Raw genomic sequence first — 22,136 nt, 5'->3', positions numbered from 1 at the left:
TTTTAACGAGGCACATTATCTTTTAATGAACATCCAAGGGGGAGTGTTATGAATATATTATATTATGGATGTTCATTTAGTACTCCGTTGTAAATAAGCTTCCTGAAGAAGCTTATCCATATGAGGCTCCGCCGTAAATATGTTTATCCATTTAGTACTCCATTGGAAATAAGCCTCCTGAAGAAGCTTATCCTTTCGGTACTCCGTTATGGATAAATATTACCCATGGTAGAAGATTATCTATATGTGGTACAACAACTTAAAACAACATCTTACAAGCAGCTTACACAGCAGCTTGCAGCAGCAGCTTACAAGCAGCTTACACAGCAGCTTGCAGTAGTAGCTTACACAGCAGCTTGCAGTAGCAGCTTACACAGCAGCTTCCTTTCTTCTATAAATAGAGGAGAATTCAGTTCATTATGTACATAAGTTTGAAGTTTGAATAATATATCAGTTTCTCTCTATACTTGTCTTTACTTTACAGTTTTTATTTTATAACATTATCCATATTTTGATTCTCTTTTTACGAGCACGTGAACCGCGGATAAATTAACTAATTTCAAGGAAAATAGTGAATGAGCTTTTTTCTGTTTTAAGTTTTAATTTTCTTCTACATTCTAGCTATTTCGACGGTGGACTAAACCTGTCAGGTATTTCAAAGTTTAAGGATAGTTTCTGTAAACATGTATATTGGAGGAATGTACTTAAACTTGTGGTACTACTTACGGATGTTTGCGTTAAAACTTAAAAACAAGAACAATCCGACCCGCTCCGACCCTTTATTTGACCAAAGTATATACTACCATGTAAACCGGTGTGTTTGCTGCAATTGGTATTGGTAAAAAGAAAATGGAAGGACGTAATGACGACGAAGAAGGTGGAAGCAGCGCCATATTTTCTGAACTCAAACACTACTGCATAGAACTACTGGAACTCCGCCTAAACCCTAAGAAAAACTCCTCCACTCTCTCTCATCTGCTTCAACTTCTTCGCCTCTCCTCTCCTGTTTCTCTCCAGCCCTTCTTCGAGTATGTTCCTTTCTATTTAATCAACTTTTTTCCCCCTGCTATATCAATCCTTAACTTTTGCTATCTAAGTTAACTTTTTTGGATTTAAGTTTTATATCGTGAAAATATAAAGAATTCTTACACTATTAGTTCAATTTAACTGATTATATCAGGTTATCACTCTATTTTCCAGGGTACCATACTGAGTTACCTATTGTTATTGGTCAATTTTACTTGATAGTTTAAAACGCATATATACTGTCAGAGCACAAAACTTATAACTCTTGGTCTGCTTGTAAGAATGCATGAGTGACAGGCTCTGTATAAATTTGCTTTTGTTGTTTGATATGTATTTTCTCTTTCATTTTTAGTCTTTTAATTCAGTGACAGGCAGATTTCTGTTTGATTTTTTTTTTCAGCTTCACATTGTTACCATTGCTGCTTCTACTGGACGCCGCTGTTGATAGCAGATCATCACCCGGCATTGATTCTAACGTGACGCCACATACAGTTAGTGATATCGTGATGGAAGATGCTCTTCATTGTCTAGAGGAACTTCTGAAGAAGTGTTGTTTAGGGTCCGTGGATCAGGTAGTTAGACTTTCTGTTTAAGTGCAGTAGCTGCATTTCCTATGATTAGTGATAATTGAAGAAAATTTTTGTTACCTTTCATGACAGGCCATGCTTTTAGCATTATTTCTAAGCTTGACAAACCTTTGGTTATAACGTCAATTTGAAATTCGCACTACCAATAGTAGATAAACTTTTATCTTCTTTCGAGAAGTACCAGTAGTGGATGAACTATGTTGAGGGTTCACAATCTCTTTTGTCTAAGATTTTAACACTTGGGTTTGATAACCTACCTGTGCAGAATTAAATATAGCTGTTGACGTTTGATTGGTACTGTTCTCAAGAATCCATAATTTGCTTTTGCAGTTCATTGAACTAACAAAGAAATTGAGTCGCGGGGCGTCGCTTTCTCCTCTGGAGGCTTCAGAAGAGTTCCGTGAAGGAGTGATAAGGTGTTTCAAAGAACTGTTGGTTAATCTGCGTTGTTGTTCCAGTGAGTCCTGCTCATGCAAACAAATCAGTGGTTGGCCTTTGCTTCTGGAAAGAAAAAATTTGCACTCTCCACCTGTCTCAAAACTTAAATTCAAGGATGAAGAGTGTTTAGTTGCATTTCTACAGTCTGAAACTGCTTCAGTTGCTGTTGGAAATTGGCTCTCACTTCTGCTGAAGGTATAAATTTAGTCACCTCGAGGAAAATATATTTCCTTAGCCATTCTTCATAGTATTTCTCTAGTATTACTTTTGAGAGTATTTATGGCTTTCTCAGGCAGCAGATGCTGAGGCAGCACGGGGGCAGCAAGGCAGCGCAAGCCTTCGGATAGAAGCTTTTTCCACTCTGAGAATACTTGTTGCTAAGGTTCCTTATTTCTCCTTTCCGAGCTGCTTTTCATATTATTGGCTTTTCGAATTCTCAGTTATTCCTTCATAGGTTCTGTTAGTTTACAGCATGTATATAGTCCCACATTGGTAGAAGAGTAGTATGTCCTTGTATAGTATAGCTATAAATAAGGACCTCTTGTATTGTATTCTTCATCTAATATCAATAACATATTTTCTCCCGTGTCTTCTCACATGGTATCAGAGCAATTGTGAGAGACTTATCGCTGTGCATAAATTCCAGCAATTCCGGGAAAGAGAAATCGCTGTGCATAAATTCCAGCGATTCTGGGAAAGAGAAATCAGTACTTTTTTAAGTCTGTTTTCTATCTGCTTCATTTCTGTCAGTGTTGTGCAAAATCCAACACTACCACAAGAGTCGTCATTGTCCGGCGACCAAATCCCAGTGAAAAACTCCGGCAGCAGCCTCCTCACGCGCCACCAGAAGCTCACGCGCCGGCGCATACGACCACTTCCGGCCATTTTTTGAAAATCTTCCTTCAGAATAGTTGGGTCGCCTGGTAATTCCGATTCTACCCTTACTGTTTTCATTTCATTCCGACAACTTTGAGTTTTTTCCGGCAGCTACAGTACTATTCCGACAGCCACAATACTATTCCGACAGCTACAGTAGATTCCGGCAGCTACACTACTTCAGTATTCTGTTTCTGTGTTTCCGTACACTGTTTCAGTGGATTACAGTTGATTCTTTCTCCTATTTGGTAATAATTTGCAACAATGTCTTTGGGATTTGATGCTTTTGGGTCTAGAAACATGAGTTCTGGAAGCTCTAGTGCTATTATTACCTCGGAACCTTTAATGGGAGGTTCAAACTACTTAGCTTGGACTTCATCTGTCGAGTTATGGTGTAGAGGTCAAGGTGTTTAAGATCATCTAATCAAACAGTCTAGCGATGGAGATGAAAAGGCAATAGCACTTTGGGCAAAAATCAATGCTCAGTTATGTAGCATCTTGTGGCGATCTATTGATTCCAAGTTGATGCCCTTGTTTCGTCCATTCCAGACATGTTATTTGGTTTGGGCAAAGGCACGCACCTTATACACTAATGACATATCTCGCTTCTATGATGTGATATCACGGATGACAAACTTAAAGAAGCAGGAATTGGATATGTCTACTTACTTGGGTCAAGTACAGGCAGTCATGGAGGAATTTGAGAAGTTGATGCCAGTTTCTGCTAGTGTGAAAAAACAACAAGAGCAGCGACAGAAGATGTTTCTCGTTCTTACCCTCGCTGGACTTCCTAATGATCTTGATTCAGTACGCGACCAGATTTTGGCTAGTCCGTCTGTCCCGACAGTTGATGAATTATTCTCTCGATTACTCCGTCTTGCTGCAGCACCAAGTCCACCAGCGATCTCATCACAGATACTTGATTCCTCTGTTCTTGCATCCCAGACAATGGATGTTCGGGCATCTCAAACTATGGAGCATAGACGAGGAGGAGGTCGTTTTGGAAGATCTAGACCCAAGTGTTCTTATTGTCACAAACTTGGACACACTCGTGAAATGTGCTATTCCTTACATGGTCGTCCACCCAAAAATGCTTACATTGCTCAGACCGAGACTCCAGGTAACCAAGGATTTTCTTTATCTAAAGAAGAATATAATGAGCTCCTTCAGTATCGAGCAAGTAAGCAGACATCTCCACAAGTAGCCTCAGTTGCTCAGACTGATACTTCTGTTACTGGTAATTCTTTTGCTTGTGTTTCCCAGTCTAGCACTCTTGGCCCATGGGTCATGAACTCCGGCGCTTCTGATCACATCTCTGGTAATATATCACTTTTGTCAAATATTGTATATTCACAGTCTCTTCCCACTGTTACTTTAGCCAATGGATGTCAAACTAAGGCAAAAGGAGTTGGACAAGCTAATCCCTTGTCTTCTATCACCCTAGATTCCGTTCTTTATGTCCCTGGCTGTCCTTTTAGTCTTGCATCTGTTAGTCGTTTGACTCTTGCCGTCCATTGTGGTATATATTTTATTGACGATTCTTTTATTATGCAGGACCGCAGTAAGGGACAGACAATTGGTACAGGACGTGAATCAGAAGGCCTTTACTACCTTAACCCACTCAGTCCTTCCACTACATGTCTAGTTACAGATCCTCCAGATCTAATCCACAGACGTTTAGGACATCCGAGTTTATCCAAACTTCAGAAGATGGTGCCTAGTTTATCTAGTTTGTCTACATTAGATTGTGAGTCGTGTCAACTTGGGAAACATACCCGAGCCTCTTTTTCGCGTAGTGTTGAGAGTCATGCAGAGTCTGTCTTCTCCTTAGTTCATTATGATATATGGGGTCCTAGTAGAGTCAGTTCATTCTTGGGATTTCGTTATTTTGTTAGTTTCATTGATGATTATTCAAGATGTACTTTGCTTTTCTTAATGAAAGATCGTTCTGAGTTATGTTCTATATTCCAGAGTTTCTGTGCTGAAATCAAAAACCAATTTGGTGTTTCTATTCGCATTTTTCGCAATGATAATGCCTTAGAATATTTATCTTCTCAATTTCAACAGTTTATGACTTCTCAAGGAATTATTCATCAGACATCTTGTCCTTATACCCCTCGGCAAAATGGGGTTGCTGAGAGAAAGAATAGGCACCTTATTGAGACTGCTCGCACACTTCTAATTGAATCTCGTGTTTCGTTGCGTTTTTGGGGCGATGCAGTTCTCACAGCTTGTTATTTGATTAATCGGATGCCTTCATCTCCCATCAAGAATCAGATTCCGCATTCAGTATTGTTTCCCCAGTCACCCTTATACTCTTTTCCACCTCGTGTTTTTGGGTGCACGTGTTTTGTTCATAACTTAGCCCCTGGGAAAGATAAGTTAGCTCCTCGTGCTCTCAAGTGTGTCTTCCTTGATTATTCTCGTGTTCAGAAGGGATATCGTTGTTATTTTCCAGATCTGCGTAGGTACCTTATGTCAGCTGACGTCACATTTTTTGAGTCTAAACCTTTCTTTACCTCTGCTGACCACCATGATATATCTGAGGTCTTACCTATACCGACCTTTGAGGAGTTTACTATAGCTCCTCCTCCACCTTCGACCACAGAGGTTTCATCCATACCAACCGTTGAGGAGTCTAGTGTTGTTCCCCCTAGTTCCCCAGCCACAGGAACACCACTCTTGACTTATCATCGTCGTTTGCGTCTTCCATCAGGCCCAACTGGTTCTCGTCCTGCACCTGACCCTGCTCCTGCTGCGGACCCTGCTCCTAGTACACCGATTGCACTTCGGAAAGGTATACGGACCACACTTAACCCTAATCCTCATTATGTCGGTTTGAGCTATCATCGTCTGTCATCTCCCCATTATGCTTTTATATCTTCTTTGTCCTCGGTTTCCATCCCTAAGTCTACAGGTGAAGCGTTGTCTCATCCAGGATGGCGACAGGCTATGAGTGACGAGATGTCTGCTTTACATACAAGTGGTACTTGGGAGCTTGTTCCTCTTCCCTCAGGTAAATCTACTGTTGGTTGTCGTTGGGTTTATGCAGTCAAAGTTGGTCCCGATGGACAGATTGATCGACTTAAGGCCCGTCTTGTTGCCAAAGGATATACTCAGATATTTGGGCTCGATTACAGTGATACCTTCTCTCCCATGGCTAAAGTAGCTTCAGTCCGCCTTTTTCTATCCATGGCTGCGGTTCGTCATTGGCCCCTCTATCAGCTGGACATTAAAAATGCCTTTCTTCACGGTGATCTTGAGGATGAGGTTTATATGGAGCAACCACCTGGTTTTGTTGCTCAGGGGGAGTCTTGTGGCCTTGTATGTCGCTTGCGTCGGTCACTTTATGGTCTAAAGCAGTCTCCTCGAGCCTGGTTTGGTAAGTTCAGCACGGTTATTCAGGAGTTTGGCATGATTCGTAGTGAAGCTGATTACTCTGTGTTTTATCGGCACTCTACTTCAAGTCTATGTATTTATCTGGTAGTCTATGTTGATGATATTGTTATTACTGGCGATGATCAGGATGGTATTACCAATCTGAAGCAGCATCTCTTCCAGCACTTCCAAACTAAGGATCTAGGCAGATTGAAGTACTTTCTAGGTATTGAGGTTGCCCAGTCTAGCTCAGGTATTGTTATTTCTCAAAGAAAATATGCTTTAGACATTCTTGAGGAGACGGGGATGATAGGTTGCAGACATGTTGACACTCCGATGGATCCGAATTCTAAACTTATGCCAGGACAGGGGGAGCCGCTTAGCGATCCTGCAAGCTATAGGCGGCTGGTTGGAAAATTAAATTATCTCACAGTGACTAGACCCGACATTTCTTATCCTGTGAGTGTTGTAAGTCAGTTTATGAATTCTCCCTGTGATAGTCATTGGGATGCAGTTGTCCGCATTATTCGATATATAAAATCGGCTCCAGGCAAAGGGTTACTCTTTGAGGATCGAGGTCATGAGCAGATCATTGGATACTCAGATGCTGATTGGGCAGGATCACCTTCTGATAGACGTTCTACGTCTGGATATTGTGTTTTAGTAGGAGGAAATTTGGTGTCCTGGAAAAGCAAGAAACAGAATGTAGTTGCTCGGTCTAGTGCAGAAGCAGAATATCGTGCAATGGCTATGGCAACATGTGAGCTAGTCTGGACCAAACAATTGCTCAAGGAGTTGAAATTTGGTGAAATCAATCGGATGGAACTTGTGTGCGATAATCAAGCTGCCCTTCATATTGCATCAAATCTCGTGGCCTTGTATGTCGCTTGCGTCGGTCACTTTATGGTCTAAAGCAGTCTCCCCGAGCCTGGTTTGGTAAGTTCAGCACGGTTATTCAGGAGTTTGGCATGATTCTTAGTGAAGCTGATTACTCTGTGTTTTATCGGCACTCTACTTCAAGTCTCTGTATTTATCTGGTAGTCTATGTTGATGATATTGTTATTACTGGCGATGATCAGGATGGTATTACCAATCTGAAGCAGCATCTCTTCCAGCACTTCCAAACTAAGGATCTAGGCAGATTGAAGTACTTTCTAGGTATTGAGGTTGCCCAGTCTAGCTCAGGTATTGTTATTTCTCAAAGAAAATATGCTTTAGACATTCTTGAGGAGACGGGGATGATAGGTTGCAGACATGTTGACACTCCGATGGATCCGAATTCTAAACTTATGCCAGGACAGGGGGAGCCGCTTAGCGATCCTGCAAGCTATAGGCGGCTGGTTGGAAAATTAAATTATCTCACAGTGACTAGACCCGACATTTCTTATCCTGTGAGTGTTGTAAGTCAGTTTATGAATTTTCCCTGTGATAGTCATTGGGATGCAGTTGTCCGCATTATTCGATATATAAAATCGGCCCCAGGCAAATGGTTACTCTTTGAGGATCGAGGTCATGAGCAGATCATTGGATACTCAGATGCTGATTGGGCAGGATCACCTTCTGATAGACGTTCTACGTCTGGATATTGTGTTTTTGTAGGAGGAAATTTGGTGTCCTGGAAAAGCAAGAAACAGAATGTAGTTGCTCGGTCTAGTGCAGAAGCAGAATATCGTGCAATGGCTATGGCAACATGTGAGCTAGTCTGGACCAAACAATTGCTCAAGGAGTTGAAATTTGGTGAAATCAATCGGATGGAACTTGTGTGCGATAATCAAGCTGCCCTTCATATTGCATCAAATCTGGTGTTCCATGAGAGAACTAAACACATTGAGATTGATTGTCACTTCGTCAGAGAAAAGATACTTTCAGGAGAGATTGCTACAAAGTTTGTGAGGTCGAATGATCAACTTGCAGATATTTTCACCAAATCTCTCACTGGTCCTCGTATTGGTTATATATGTAACAAGCTCGGTACATATGATTTGTATGCACCTGCTTGAGGGGGAGTGTTAGTTTACAGTATGTATATAATGTAATATTGTCCCACATTGGTAGAAGAGTAGTATGTCCTTGTATAGTATAGCTATAAATAAGGACCTCTTGTATTGTATTGTTCATCTAATATCAATAACATATTTTCTCCCGTGCCTTCTCACAGGTTCAATGGAGTTTACTCATGTGAGACCATGCCTTTAACATGATTTAACTTCTTTACTCGATTTAATGCTAGAATTCTTCCCATAAAATGACTGAAAAGTCGTCAAGCAAAGTAGAAATACATGAAAATTATGATTAAGATTCATTGTAGACAAGGTGTCTCTTCTCTTCGTGATACAATAGTATATCTCCAGGTGTTTATCAAAATATACATGTTCATTGCCTAGAATCTTGTCAGATGGTTGTTATTTTTACTACTATCAGTTTGTTATTCTAGTGCTCAGTCCTAGGCAGCATTGCTGTTCAGGTTCATATAAGTCACATCTTTACGATTTTATATGATGCCTGGCAGGTTGGCACTACAGATGCTTTAGCCTTTTTTTTGCCTGGAGTTGTTAGTCAAATTGGCAAAGTTTTGCATATGTCGAAAACATTCATTAGTGGGGCTGCTGGGAATGCAGAAGCTTTGGACCAAGCGATTAGAAGCTTGGCAGAATTTCTTATGATAGTTCTCGATGACAATTCTAACTTGCCTTTTCTTGATCCGTCCCTTGATGATGTCAAGAAAGAGAAATCACCAGTGGCGTTTCTGGAAGCACTTCGTCATTTGCTCTCTACTATGCATGATCAAAATTTGAGTGAGGCTGTTGACAGAGGCACCCTTGTACTTAGCTCTACAGAGAGGGAAAGTGTCAGTCCTAGAAACGTGAATGGATCTTTGCGTGTAATTCGTACAAAAGACTGGATTGTTGATACCTCGTCGCATGTTGATAAGCTGTTATGCGCAACTTATCCCCATGTAGGTTATAACAAGTTTCTCAGTGGCACTTGAGTTTAGAAGATTTTTTATCAAGTCAATTTCAATTGATAGTTCCATGTTTTTTGCCAAACAGTTTAAATTAATAATTGCATTTGTGTTCTCAGCTTTGCATGCATCCAAGCAGAAAAGTAAGACAAGGACTCTTGGCGGCAATACAGGGACTCTTATTAAAAACCAGTTGTGTGTTGAAGGGAAGCAGATTGATACTTTTGGTGAGGTCCAAACTGGAACTTATATCCTATAATATTTGTATATCTAATAGTTAATGTACAATGGGAGTTGATCAGCCCAAGAAAGATATCCCTTTCATAACAAGTTTCCTTTTCTCTTTCCTTATTCGTCTTTTTTTTTTTTTTTTTTTTTAAGTGTCGGACACTAAGATGCTCTATGTGTGCTTGAACTCTCAGAGTAGCATTGATTTTGAATTGTAGCTTAAATAGTGGGTCAATGTAGGTAGAGAGATCTCCTTTTGATAAGTTCAACATTTATGAAAATAGACATGGGATCAATGGGCTTTCGAGTAGTGAAGGGCAAACATCCCTCTTAAGAGAAGTATACCATTTTCAAACAGAACAACAAAAGGAAATTAAGACTGTCCGTTTTGGGATTGAGGGAGTCAAAAGTTATTGTGCCTATGGTAGTGCTTTTTGCATTTTCATCAGCTAACTTTAACCTATTCTAAAGTTGGTCCTAGAATCTGGAAGTTTTTTTAAATTGCAGTTGCTCTAGCCAAGACTCGGGTGAGGAAAGTTGTGTGTGTGTGTTGGGGGGGGGGGGGACTCGGACCACTTCCTAGTTGTGATGGGGTTGCACCAGGGGTCAGCTCGCAGCCCGTTTTTATTTGCCTTGGCAATGGACACACTGACGCGCCATATTCAAGGGGAGGTTCCATGATGTATGTTATTTACACATGAAATTGTACTGCTTGACGAGACGCGAGGTGGTGTAAACGCGAGACGGGAGGTTTGGAGACACCCTAGAATCTGAAGGGTTCAAGTTGAGTAGGACCAATGCAGAATACTTGGAGTGCAAGTTCAGTGACGGAACCAGTGAAGCGGACAGAGATGTGAGGTTTGATACACAACTTATCCCTAAGAGAGATAGTTTTAACTACCTTGGGTTTATTATCCAAGGAAATGGAGAGATAGATGAGGATGTTACACATCATATTGGAGTGGGGTGGGTGAAGTGGAGGCTAGCATCCAGTGTTTTATGTGATAAGAATGTGCCACCTAAACTTAAAGGCAAGTTTTAGAGAGCGGTGGTTATACCGACTATGTTGTATGAGGCTTAGTGCTGGCCAGTCAAGAACTTGCATGTCCAGAAGATGAAAGTAGCAGAGATAAGGATGTTGAGATGGATGTGTGGGCATAGCGGGATGTATATGATTAGGAATGAAGATATTGGGGCTAGAGTGAGAGTGTCTCCGCCTCTCCAGTGGAGGACAAGATGCGGGAAGCTAGGCTTAGATGGTTTGGACATGTGAAAAGGAGAAACAGAGATGCCCCGGTAAGGAGGTGTGAGAGGTTGGCTGGAGGGGTTGAGAAAAGGTAGAGGTAGGCCGAAAAAGTATTGGGGAGAGGTGATTAGGAAGGACATGACGTTACTTCAGCTTACCGAGAACATGACTCTTGATAGGAATGTGTGGAGGTCGAGAATCAAGGTAGACGGCTAGTAGGTAGTCGTGAGTATTAGTGTTAGACTTGTATTCTGTTATTGTTAGATTTATTACTTGTTGTTCCTCTCGTTTTATTTTTTTACTATCTTCTTGTTGTTATTGCTTGGTGATATTGCTTTTCTTCTAGTCTTTCGTGAGCCGAGGGTCTATCGGAAACAACCTCTCTACCTTCAAGGTGAGGGTAAGGCCTGAGTACACACTACCCTCCCCAGGTCCCACTTGTGGGATTACATTGGTTTTTTTTTTTTTTTTTTTTTTTGGTTGTTGTTGCTCTAGCTGATTTGGCTGGATGAGATTAGTAATTGTGAAATAAAGTTCCTGCTAATATGCTTCCATATTTTATTCTTTTGAGAAGTAATATGCTTTCATGTTATATTCGGCCTATTAGCATGTAGAAATCTGTTGCATACCATTCAGACGTCACATGTCTTAAATGAGAAAATAAAATAAAAGCAAGACTTGTTTATTAGCTGGTGTTGTGGACCCATTCTATTAGCACTTTGGTCTTATGTAGTAGTTTATACTGGCTCTTTCTGTCATATTTCCCTTAGAAGTGGAATTTCATAGTGCTATACCTGGAGATATCAAACATCCAGAAGCCATTGCAATATTATGAAATTATCCAGACTTCCAAATTCTTGTTGGCATGTCCATATGCTACTAGCTCATAGCCATATTGATTCACAAAGATTGACATTGTAAGACATATCGGAGAGTAGAGATGTAATATTTTTTCTTTCTTATAACCAAATGCCCGAGGACTAGTGGCGCAAGGTTTGAAACTCGCTAGATAATTGGCCCGTCCCTCCACTTTTCTCTGCTTAAATACCAGGCTTTATCCGTGGGAGGGTTCGAACCCGTGACATGCGTCAAGAATAAGAGATGTATTTATAATTAATATCAATTAAAAGACACGCACTACACGCCTGGAAATTTTCCGCTGTGGGACAATGTCTAACTTACTACTAAACATGTCTTACATTTTCCCTTAACTTCTAATAGTAACACTTAATATAACACTAACAGGCCTTCTCAAACTCAAATGGGAAGAACCACTAACTTTATTTATTTTGAAAATACAAAAAAGTGAACAATTTTCAGATTAGTGAATGTACTGTAAAATTGCTTGATTATTGTTGCGGGAACAGTTGTGGGAAAACTTGCTGGAAGTTGCTGGAATCTTGTCAGATATGGTGCTGGAGAAATGGTTGGAATATTGGCCAGACAGAGGCTGTGCTGCCAGAATGGTCACGGGGAAAGAGACGCGATGCCACTTGAAAAGTTACAAAATAGTCATAGTGCCACAGGAAGGAGTACTGGAAAAGAGGCATGGTACCTTGGAACGATTATTAGAACTGGGCATGGTGCTGTTGGAATGAGCACTAAAATAGGAGAGATACTACTGAATGATCATCGAAATGATGCTAAGAACAGTAAAATTATGAAAAGTGAAACACTTGTTCAGGTGGGCGGCATAGGGCCGACCTTCAATATTTGGAAGTTGATTTCTGCCAAGATCATAGAGGTTCTGACACCAAGTCAAAAATACGAAAAAGAAGAGATGTATTAGTGACTTGATTAGAATTGAATACAAGCCACAGTTATTCATAGGTCTGGAATACTCATTATTTTACATTGTGGGACAAATATCTGAGTTGACCAACTCTAACTTAACAAAACAGTTATAACATTCTAATATTAAGACATAATATTCTAACAGATGCTGTGGATTGTATCTGTGTGGCGGAGCCACTTGCATAATCTATTGTGCTATACCGGTTTTTCTTGTGCTTTCCTCTCATGGAACTCAATACTCCATAATGTTTCTAGTGATTGCTGCTACAGTCTGTCAAAAGGTGCATAACCCACTATTGCAACAAACACATTGCTTTACCTTAGTCTTTGACAGTGTGAGGAGACTGTAATTGGCACTTGACACTTAGTTTAGTTTTCTGATAAATATCTGCTCCTTTTTAAATCTTCACTCGGTAATACTTGCAAGCTTGCGATGCCGTGATTTTCGATGAATTGGTACAATTGTAAATATGAAAGTCGGAATATATTGACATACAGGGGCGGATGCACATGGGGGGAGGGGGGGTGAGTTCACGTGAACCCATCCTCCTCTCCCTAAATCATTTAGAGTAGCAATGAATTTCAGCTCAAATGCCTAAATTAACATGGGTGAACCCAATCTCAAGTGAGCATTTTAGTGCACTGGTAAGAAGGTGCACCTTCTATCTTTTAGTCAGGGATTCGATCCCCGTACTTTCTTTTTTTAAAATCATATTTTAATTAATAAATAGGTCCAAAACCCCGTGCCTTTGCCGCTTTTTCTAATTAAACACGCCTCTTTTGTTTCTTTTCTTTCTTTAGGCTTTGTTTTGACTTTTAAAATTTCTAAACCAAAAATACATCTCTCATACACCCTTTCGGAAACTCGGATTTTTGGTGCTCATGGTGCACCCATGCTCTTGAAATCCGGAATACGCCTTTGTTGACATACTCTTGTATATAAGTGAATTGCATTTCCTTGTTTTTTTCTTTTTGGTGCCATTGGGTCCTTTATTAGCAGAGTCTTGAAGCTTCTTTGAAGTGCAAAATTTGGTACATATATTTTTCATTTTTCACTAACCAAATATTTTGTTCTGAATGTATTCTTGGCTCTTGTAAATTGCAGGAAAATCTATGTGTCTTGGCATGTGATGACTCCGAGGAGGTGTCTTCAGCTTCACAGTTGTTCTTTGGGTATCTGCTCACGTCACATGGAAAGCGTCAAGTAAAAGATGATGTTAGAGAGGTTTTTAACAGGTCTTTGTAGTCCTAATCTTTTCTCTGTTGAAACATATATATTTGGTAGCGGCCTATGCACTAGAAGTGATCTAATGGACTTTACATCCTCTTCACAGGCTTGTTAAAAAGCTTCCAAAAGTGGTCCTTGGAGCTGATGAATCATATGCAATTGCACATGCCCAGAAGCTACTCGTACTGATCTATTTTTCAGGGCCTCGGCTCGTGGCAGACTACCTCCTTCAGTCTCCTGTAGGTGCAACAGGCCTAGCGTTTTCTTTGTTTCTATCCTTTTAGGCAATTCTGAGCTATCAATTCTTAGCTTTGGGGTCATTGTTCTTTTCTTTTATGGTTCTCTTTTGCTTGGAGAGGCGGGGTTGAGTGGATGAACGTATACTCTCCCACTTGCTTGCTTACTTGCCACTGGACACTTGTGGAGCTGCTATTTCTTACATATATTTAATTGTTACAGAATTTATTTCTTTTTTCTTTTTCCTTAGTATCATCCCTCATTCAGATCAGAATACTTAAAGTGTAACGCCTTTCATCTTTTAATGCCTTTCAGTGGAATGTGTAGGTGAGATCTGCTCAATTCTTGGATGTTTTAGCCCTCTGTCTGAGTCAAAATTCAGTTTTTGCTGGTTCCCTTGAGAAGAATGTTGTAGCAAAGCCTTCCTCATCAGGGTTCATGCATTCCCTAGCAGAGATAAGAGCTATTAGAGCTGCTGGCTTTGACAATCTGGGAAGTAGAGAAAATCAAAATAGAAGAGTACATGCCACAGAAAGTGTAAAGAATGAGCATCAGCTGCCGCGCATGCCACCTTGGTTTGTTTATGTTGGCAGTCAGAAGCTGTACCGTTGTCTAGCGGGGATCCTTCGACTTGTAGGTTTATCTTTATTTGCAGGTTGTTTTTCCCTTCTGAACTTTTTAACCGTATATTTACTTCTTTCCTGACCTAATGTTATGACATTTTCCTTTTGTTGCTTTGACTAGATTCTCGAACTGAAGGGTCTCTCTCTGTTATCATTGACCTTCCATTGGAGAACCTGCGGAAATTGATTTCTGAAATACGGATGAAGGAATACAGTGAAGAGAGCTGGCAATCTTGGTACAACAGGATTACTTCAGGACAATTAGTACGACAGGCCAGTACAGCTGTGTGTGTCCTGAATGAGTTGATATTTGGTTTGTCAGATCAAGCAATTGATGACTTTACCAGAATGTTTAGAGCATATGTAATGGCACCACAAGAAAATAAGAAATGTCAAGAAGATGAGAGTCAACATTGCAAAATTGAACAATCTGCGCCAGAGGGATCTATTTGGAAGATTTGCCAAGTTAAGGGAGAAAGGAATCATTTAGTTGACTGCATTGGCAGCATATTACATGAATACCTATCCCCTGAAATATGGAGTCTGCCCGTTGAACATACGGCTGCTTTACAACAATCTGATTGTGAGGATACGAACATTAGCTCACATTTCTTTAATGACAACGTGATGCTGCACCAGGAAATTTTCTTTTCCATCTCTTGTTGTGATTGTGGTTTCATGCGTTACTTATCTTATCAATGTCTTTTCTAGCGGATCAAATTATGCTTTGTCATATTGATGTTAGTTTTGCTATTGTCAAACAGGTTATTATTGATGGAATTGGCATCTTTTCTATGTGCCTTGGGGAAGATTTTTCTTCGTCCGGATTTCTTCATACATCTCTTTATATGTTGCTTCACAATCTTAGTTGCTCTCACTTCCAAATCAGAAGTGCATCTGATGCTGTATTACGCATTGTTGCTGCTATGCATGACTATCCAACAGTAAGCAGCAGCTATGGATTTCTTTCTTGTTGTGTCTTTGAAGGTTACTGGCACTAATTATAAAACTTCTTGCAGGTTGGACACTTGGTTATAGCAAATTCAGATTATATAATTGATTCAATATGCAGGCAGCTGCGCTCTCTAGAGCTTAACCCTGATGTACCAAATGTACTTGCTGCCATGCTTTCGTACATAGGAGTGGCACACAGTATATTTCCTCTGTTGGAGGAGCCAGTATGTCTCAACTTTGATATCCTGGAAATTGGAATCAACAAAAAACTTTTTTCTAACTTCTCGTTCTGTTTTGTTGTCTCCAAATGCAACTAGTTTGGAAATGAGGCATATGTTGTTGTAGGTCCTGTCGTCTGTTTTATTATGTCTGCCTCTATGGACATGACCGATAAATATGTATGTGTGTGTGTGTGTGTGTATATATATATATATATGTATATGTATATGTATGTATAGTTTTTAGTTTAAGTTGCAATATGTTCAGAATGAATTTGTGATTTCTGCAGATGCGTGCTGTTTCCATGGAGCTTGAAATTCTTGGCAGGCATCAAAACCCTGGCTTGACCATTCCCTTCTTGAAGGTGATTTCTGACATTTGCTTACTGTACTCTAATTTGAATGCACTTACTGATAGATATAGCTATAGAGGAGAACAATCAGTTCTCTTAGTCATATTCATTGTCTTAAAATTAGAAAGTGCATTTCTCTTTGACTGTTATGTCTTGCCTGGAAAGAAAGCTCACTTAATTCGTGTATCTCTGCATCAGACCTTTTGTTGTGATTTATTGAGCTATCATTAAATTTCTTTAGATTCTGACTATTGGATGCGGTGCTCTTCTCTATTCAGTTGCTTGGTTATAATCTTCCTCCACTCTTTAGGCAATGGCAGAAATAGTTAAGGCATCAAAGCATGAGGCTAGTGCTCTGGTGGATCAAGCAAAGTCATATTATGAGGATGTGGAATCTAGAAAGCTGAACCTGCAGAAGGGGACAGAAAAGATTTTTGATGATTCAGGTTCATATAATGATGACAAAGTTGGCAAGAAGTCGTCTGAATCTGGTATGTATCCATTAAATCATGCGACAATTGAATATATATTTATATTTATATTATATTAAAAGCACGAAGACCCTTAGCGAAATGTTGTTCGTCCTTTTTACCCTTTTATAATAGAGTTCACACTTAACAAAATAGTCATTTAATTAATCTTATAATATTTAGGAGTTTTAAATTAGCTAAAATTAATGTTATAAAATCTTTTCCTATTTGTTTTGTGTAGGAAGTCCTATTATTTAGGATTTTGAGATTCATTAAAACTTTACCTTATATAAATTTTTATTGATTCTACACATCATAACTACAATATCTTTTATGATAATTTTTTAAATATTTATATTATGTTAATTCTAACATAAATAAATAAATTGACCATAACGAAAACTCCTGAACCTTTTTTACCTTATATGCCTATTAATAAATTGACCATAACATAAAGTATACTGAAATAGGAGATAATAAAAGGTTAAAAGTTTGTTGCATCTAGAAAAATATTTTAGAATAATGCTTATTGGAAGGCTTAAACAGTTGCATATATCTGAATAAAATTTAGAGACCATTGTGATAAAGATGCTTTCACAAGTTCCATCTTGGGAGACACTCTTAAAGAGTCACTCATGAAAATACCAATTGCAAGCACTGGCAACATAATAATATTAGAAATTTGTGCTCAACTCCATGATGCTGACATGAAGTATGGTGATATCTTATTCTTGAGTATCAAATTTTCTTTTGGTGTTGAATCATATTTTGAGGAACACTCGTATATAATATTGAAACATCAGGGTCATTTGCCTTTTTTGGAGGTCATGTCTGAATTTACCTGATTGATTGCATTGGCCATCTGATGGTGGTATTCTTCTTTTAATAGGGATGCGGATCTACGCCAATGATGTTCATACGCAAATGGAGTGGGAGACTATGCTGTTCAAAATGAGTGACTTCAGAAGGTTTAGACGAACAGTTGGATCTATTGCAGGTTCATGTTTAACCGCTGCAACTCCATTACTTGCTTCAGCAAAACAAGCAGCATCCCTGGTAGCACTTGATATAGTTGATGTATGGTTTTGAGCTTTATTTTGTGGCAATTAAGTAATTTCACAATGAAATTTAAGTGTTTAAATGCTGAACCTTCTATGCTGATACATAATATATTATATGCATACACAGTTTCACGGGTCTTTGGAAATTCGTAACTTCATTTTGTTCCTGCTCAGTAAAAATAAGTTCATTCCTATTCATGATAGGATGACCTTACTGCCGCAGTCCCTCTTATACCACTTTCCTTTTCTCATGTAAAAACTTGTCTTAGTTGGCCAGTCTTGTTTTTGTAGATACTTTTATATTCTTCTGACAGAAGATCGAAGTTGAGGATTCCTTCTCAAAAAAAAAAAAAAAATCTAAGTCGAGGATCCATCATACACTTTTGTCTCATTTTGCTATGGTTGATCATTTATCCACCCTCATATTTATTAAATGCTGCATATATGCAAATTCCTTGGAAGGAACAAACTTATTTACTTACTGGAATATTGCACATGAAAGTTTCCTTTGATTCATTTATTTTCAAATGTCTTTAGGATGGATTTTTGACAGTTGCCAACGTGGAGGATGCCTACAAGCATGAGAAGGAAATCAAAGAGGCAATTGAACATGTGGCTGAAATGTGTTCATTCTATAGTCTTAAGGATGCTTTAGATGCTGATGCTGATGAATCTACTGAGAACAGACTGCTCCCTGCAGCCAATAAAGTATGGCCTTTTTTGGTTGCTTGTATTCGAAATAAGAGTCCATTGGTGAGTGGCTTTTTAACATTGTTTTTGGAAACCTACTAATCATTTCTGTGGATTGTTTCTTCTTATAAATCTTTTTAAATTTAAATAGATATTTGACTATTTTCAATTTTATGGCAACTGTAATTATGAGATGTGCTAGGGGGAAGCACGATTGGAAACTGATAGAATATAGAAGTTCCTAATTTATGGTTTGGATTCTAGGATGCTGCTAATAAGCAGTTACCGTGAAATAACTGAATCCATAGTGAGCGGGACGAGAACTTGTATGTCCGGTTTGAGCTATCATGCAATAGATTGGACACTGGAAGCAATAGACAAATCTGTGTCCAGTGGGCAGTGGCTAAGATTTCACGAATTTTGGGCCAAAAACATCCCTAAAGTATATTTTATGACTTAAATTACATCCTTGAAGTATCTTTATGAATAAAAAATATCCTTTTAAGTTTTCCAAAGTGAGCAAATTTCATCCTTCTGTTACCCATCGTTACAAAACTAACGGACCCCTACAAAACCACAGGTGACATGACATCTGCCCAAAACATTGCCTGCTTCTCCATGCCTGATCGTTAAGGCGCACTTTTTGTACTGAAGGAAATACTGTTGTATATATGAAATAGTGTTTAGAGTAATTTTCTCATTTCTGTGATATCTCAGATTTTCTTGTTTCTGGAGTTTCTGATTTCTCCATATTCTGGTCTTCTGGAGTTTCAGCATTTTCTGCATTTCTGGTTTCTAAAACTGCATGTTTTTTTTTTAGCATTTTATGCATTTCTAGTTCTGCACTTCTGCTGCACTTTTTCACTTCTGGTGTACCAATTGATTGTTTTTAGGATGGGATCTGGTGGAAGCTTGTTACAGAACTTCCAAAATTCTGTAGTGTTTCTGGTTTAACCGTGAATCTTTATTGGTGAACAATAATGGTGAGACGATGAATTGGGTTTTAACATTTTTTTCCCTTTGATGAGTGGTGAAAAGGATGAAAAAAGATGGAATCCTTTCCTGGTTATGCTACACTTATGCTTCATGTTCTACTTGTACATGTTTAGTGTGGAAAAGGATGATTGGATGGTTCTACAAAACAATTTGAAAAAATAATTCCTTGAAACCTCCTCTTGATCATGCTTCATCTTACAACTCATAACTAGTGATAAGCATCACCCAGAAGCATGTCTAAGTGGATCTACCAGTGTTATGAGTACCGACTTCAAACAACTCTGTTTGTACCATAACGTTTTGTTTTTTACTTCAGGGTTGGGCAAGGGGGTTGTAAAGCAGGGTGTTTGGAGTATATTACATGTGCTGCCCGTGATTTTGAGGGATTCTGTTAGTTCTGTAATCATGAATAACAGAAGAATGAAACCTGCTCATTTCGATAAACTTGAAGGATGTTTAAAATGTGTGCTGAGATATTTTAAGGATGTAGTTAAGTTACAGATATATTTATGTAATTGGCCAAAAACTCATGATTTCACTGTTATCTTTGTTTCATAAGTACTTTTACATTCTTTAATGATTACCATTAGAGTCCTTGAGATATCTGGAGGTGAAACTTGGTTATCATTCTGACAATGAAATCTTTAGTAGGACAAAGTAAAGAGAATTTTGTCTGATTGGGAGGGACTTGAGAAACATCCCTACTATTTCTTTTTCTTGGTTGTACCATTGTTTGGTTTTTGCTTCCCTTGCCCACCCCCACCCATGAAGGAAAAAGAACTTGTCGAGCAAAATTGAAATTGTAAGTTTGTTTCAAAGGTAGTAGTATCGTTGGTAAAGCAGCTTTCTGACTATTGGTTTTTCTGTTCAATAATAAGCAGGCTGTTCGAAGATGTGCGCATACAATTAGTAATATTGTGCAAATATGTGGAGGTGACTTCTTTACTCGGCGTTTCCATACAGATGGGAAACACTTCTGGAGCCTTTTAAGTACTTCACCATTTCAAAAGAGAGCTCCACATTTAGAGGAGGCTCACTTGAGGCTTCCATACCGAGGTGATTCTGCATCTTCAGGAGATCCGGTAGCTGAGATTTCTGATCTAAAAGTCCAGGCTGCAGTGCTCAGCATGCTTGCGGATCTGGCTCGGAATAAACATAGTGCTTCAGCACTGGAAGCAGTTCTGAAGAAGGTCAGCGGTCTCGTTGTTGGGATAGCATGTAGCGGTGTTGTAGGCCTTCGAGATGCATCTGTGAATGCCCTTGCTGGACTTGCTTCAGTCGATCCTGATCTTATTTGGCTCCTTCTAGCTGATGTTTATTACTCGAAGAAGAGAGAGACACCTATGCCTCCTACAACAGTAGAGTTTTTAGAGATACCTCAAATTTTACCTCCACCTTTGTCCTCCAAAGGTTACCTTTATTTGCAGTATGGAGGGAATAGTTATGGTTTTGACATTGATTTTACTTCTGTCGAGACTGTGTTTAGAACACTACATTCCCAGGTTTTCAGTTCACAAATGTACAGTTGAGTTCCAATATCTCTAGTGACTTCTTTCTTGTGGTTGGGGTTGAGGGTGCAAAGGAGCTTATTGAAAAAGAAAAAAACAGTAGTTGCTCTTAAATATGTTTGCTCAGTGCCTTTAATCTATTTGCTAATCATTCAATCCTAGGCAATCTGCACTCTCGAAAGATCCATCGTAACAGGAAGAAGAGTAGCAAAGGGGTGTTTTCAGTCAAGTCATGCTATAGATATCACGAAAAGAATTACACTTGAAGCCTTGGCCCTGGAAGCAGATCTGGAAAACAAAAGCTCCATAAAAAGTGGCATGCTTTTCTTGGATAGTAGCCAAAGAGGCTTGCCAGCTCATGATAATCTTCAGAAGAGAGGAATGAGGTAATGCAGTAGATTTAACCTTTGTGGATTACTGAGGCTCCCAACTACTTGTTTTTGCTCTGCTCTGTCACATCAAATGTGCCAATTGTTATTGAAGTTTGCTGGCACCAAATGGGCCATTCCTGGGACAAACATTGCCCGTTTGAGATGTTGGCAAGGAAAAATGAAGAACTAAGTGGTGGTACACAGCTCCTGCATGCATTCTGGTGGACTGTTTGATGTGAAAGAAATGCTAGATGCTTTGAAGATTAAGTTCAACTCTATCCAAAATATCAAGTTCAAGTGTACTTTGTCCTTTTAGTTTTTGGTGTAAAGAGGAACTTGTAGAAGAAACAGATTCAATACTTGGTTCCATCACTCCATGGTTAGAAGAGAGATATGACTTTGGATTTTGCTCACTCTGTACAGATTTGCAGCGCTTAACTTAGTGCTGCTTTTGTGAATAATATTTGTTACCTTTTCGAGAGCAAAAGAGAGTCATGATGCGTTTTACTTTTAATTTAGTGATACCACTAGTATCTTGCCCATGCCAAGTCAAGGTTCGATGCCCTTTGTTTTAATGAAATTTCATAATTAGCAGAAACGAGTTACTTGAAAGAGATTGAACATTGGAAAAAGATCATAAATAAACCCAACTTATGACTTCTCTTCCTAGCATCTATGTTACTTCTTACTTTAGAATTAGAATGTACAAAAAAATCTTCACTTCAATTTGATGTTAAATGCTTTACTAACTTTATAGAAAAGAAAAAGTCATGATTTAAAAAATTATTAGTTAGTGCAATTTTGCATTGAGATGAACGTAAAGAAAAGTATTTAAAAGATCAACCATTTGACTTGTTCTGTTATATTTCAATATCTATGCATTTGTAACGGA

The 22,136-nt window shown here is 39.0% G+C and overlaps 1 protein-coding gene across 1 annotated transcript; it reads left to right on the top strand.

The window, feature by feature from the left end:
* Nucleotides 1-810: 810 nt before the first annotated feature.
* On the top strand, nt 811-21,731 carry LOC107760182 (uncharacterized). The gene is made up of 17 exons (XM_075241665.1): nt 811-1,028; nt 1,427-1,598; nt 1,944-2,246; nt 2,344-2,433; nt 8,815-9,261; nt 9,387-9,494; nt 13,641-13,771; nt 13,870-14,002; nt 14,328-14,655; nt 14,745-15,263; nt 15,389-15,567; nt 15,643-15,801; nt 16,086-16,160; nt 16,459-16,639; nt 17,508-17,695; nt 18,217-18,432; nt 20,247-21,731. The coding sequence occupies exons 1-17, from the start codon at nt 850-852 to the stop codon at nt 20,892-20,894; spliced, it is 4,056 nt and encodes a 1,351-aa protein (XP_075097766.1). The 5' UTR covers nt 811-849; the 3' UTR covers nt 20,895-21,731.
* The last annotated feature ends 405 nt before the right edge of the window (nt 21,732-22,136 follow it).

Source organism: Nicotiana tabacum, chromosome 21 (assembly GCF_000715075.1).
Source record: "Nicotiana tabacum cultivar K326 chromosome 21, ASM71507v2, whole genome shotgun sequence".
Lineage (NCBI taxonomy): Eukaryota > Viridiplantae > Streptophyta > Magnoliopsida > Solanales > Solanaceae > Nicotiana > Nicotiana tabacum.
This window is presented reverse-complemented; position numbering and strand designations above follow the sequence as displayed.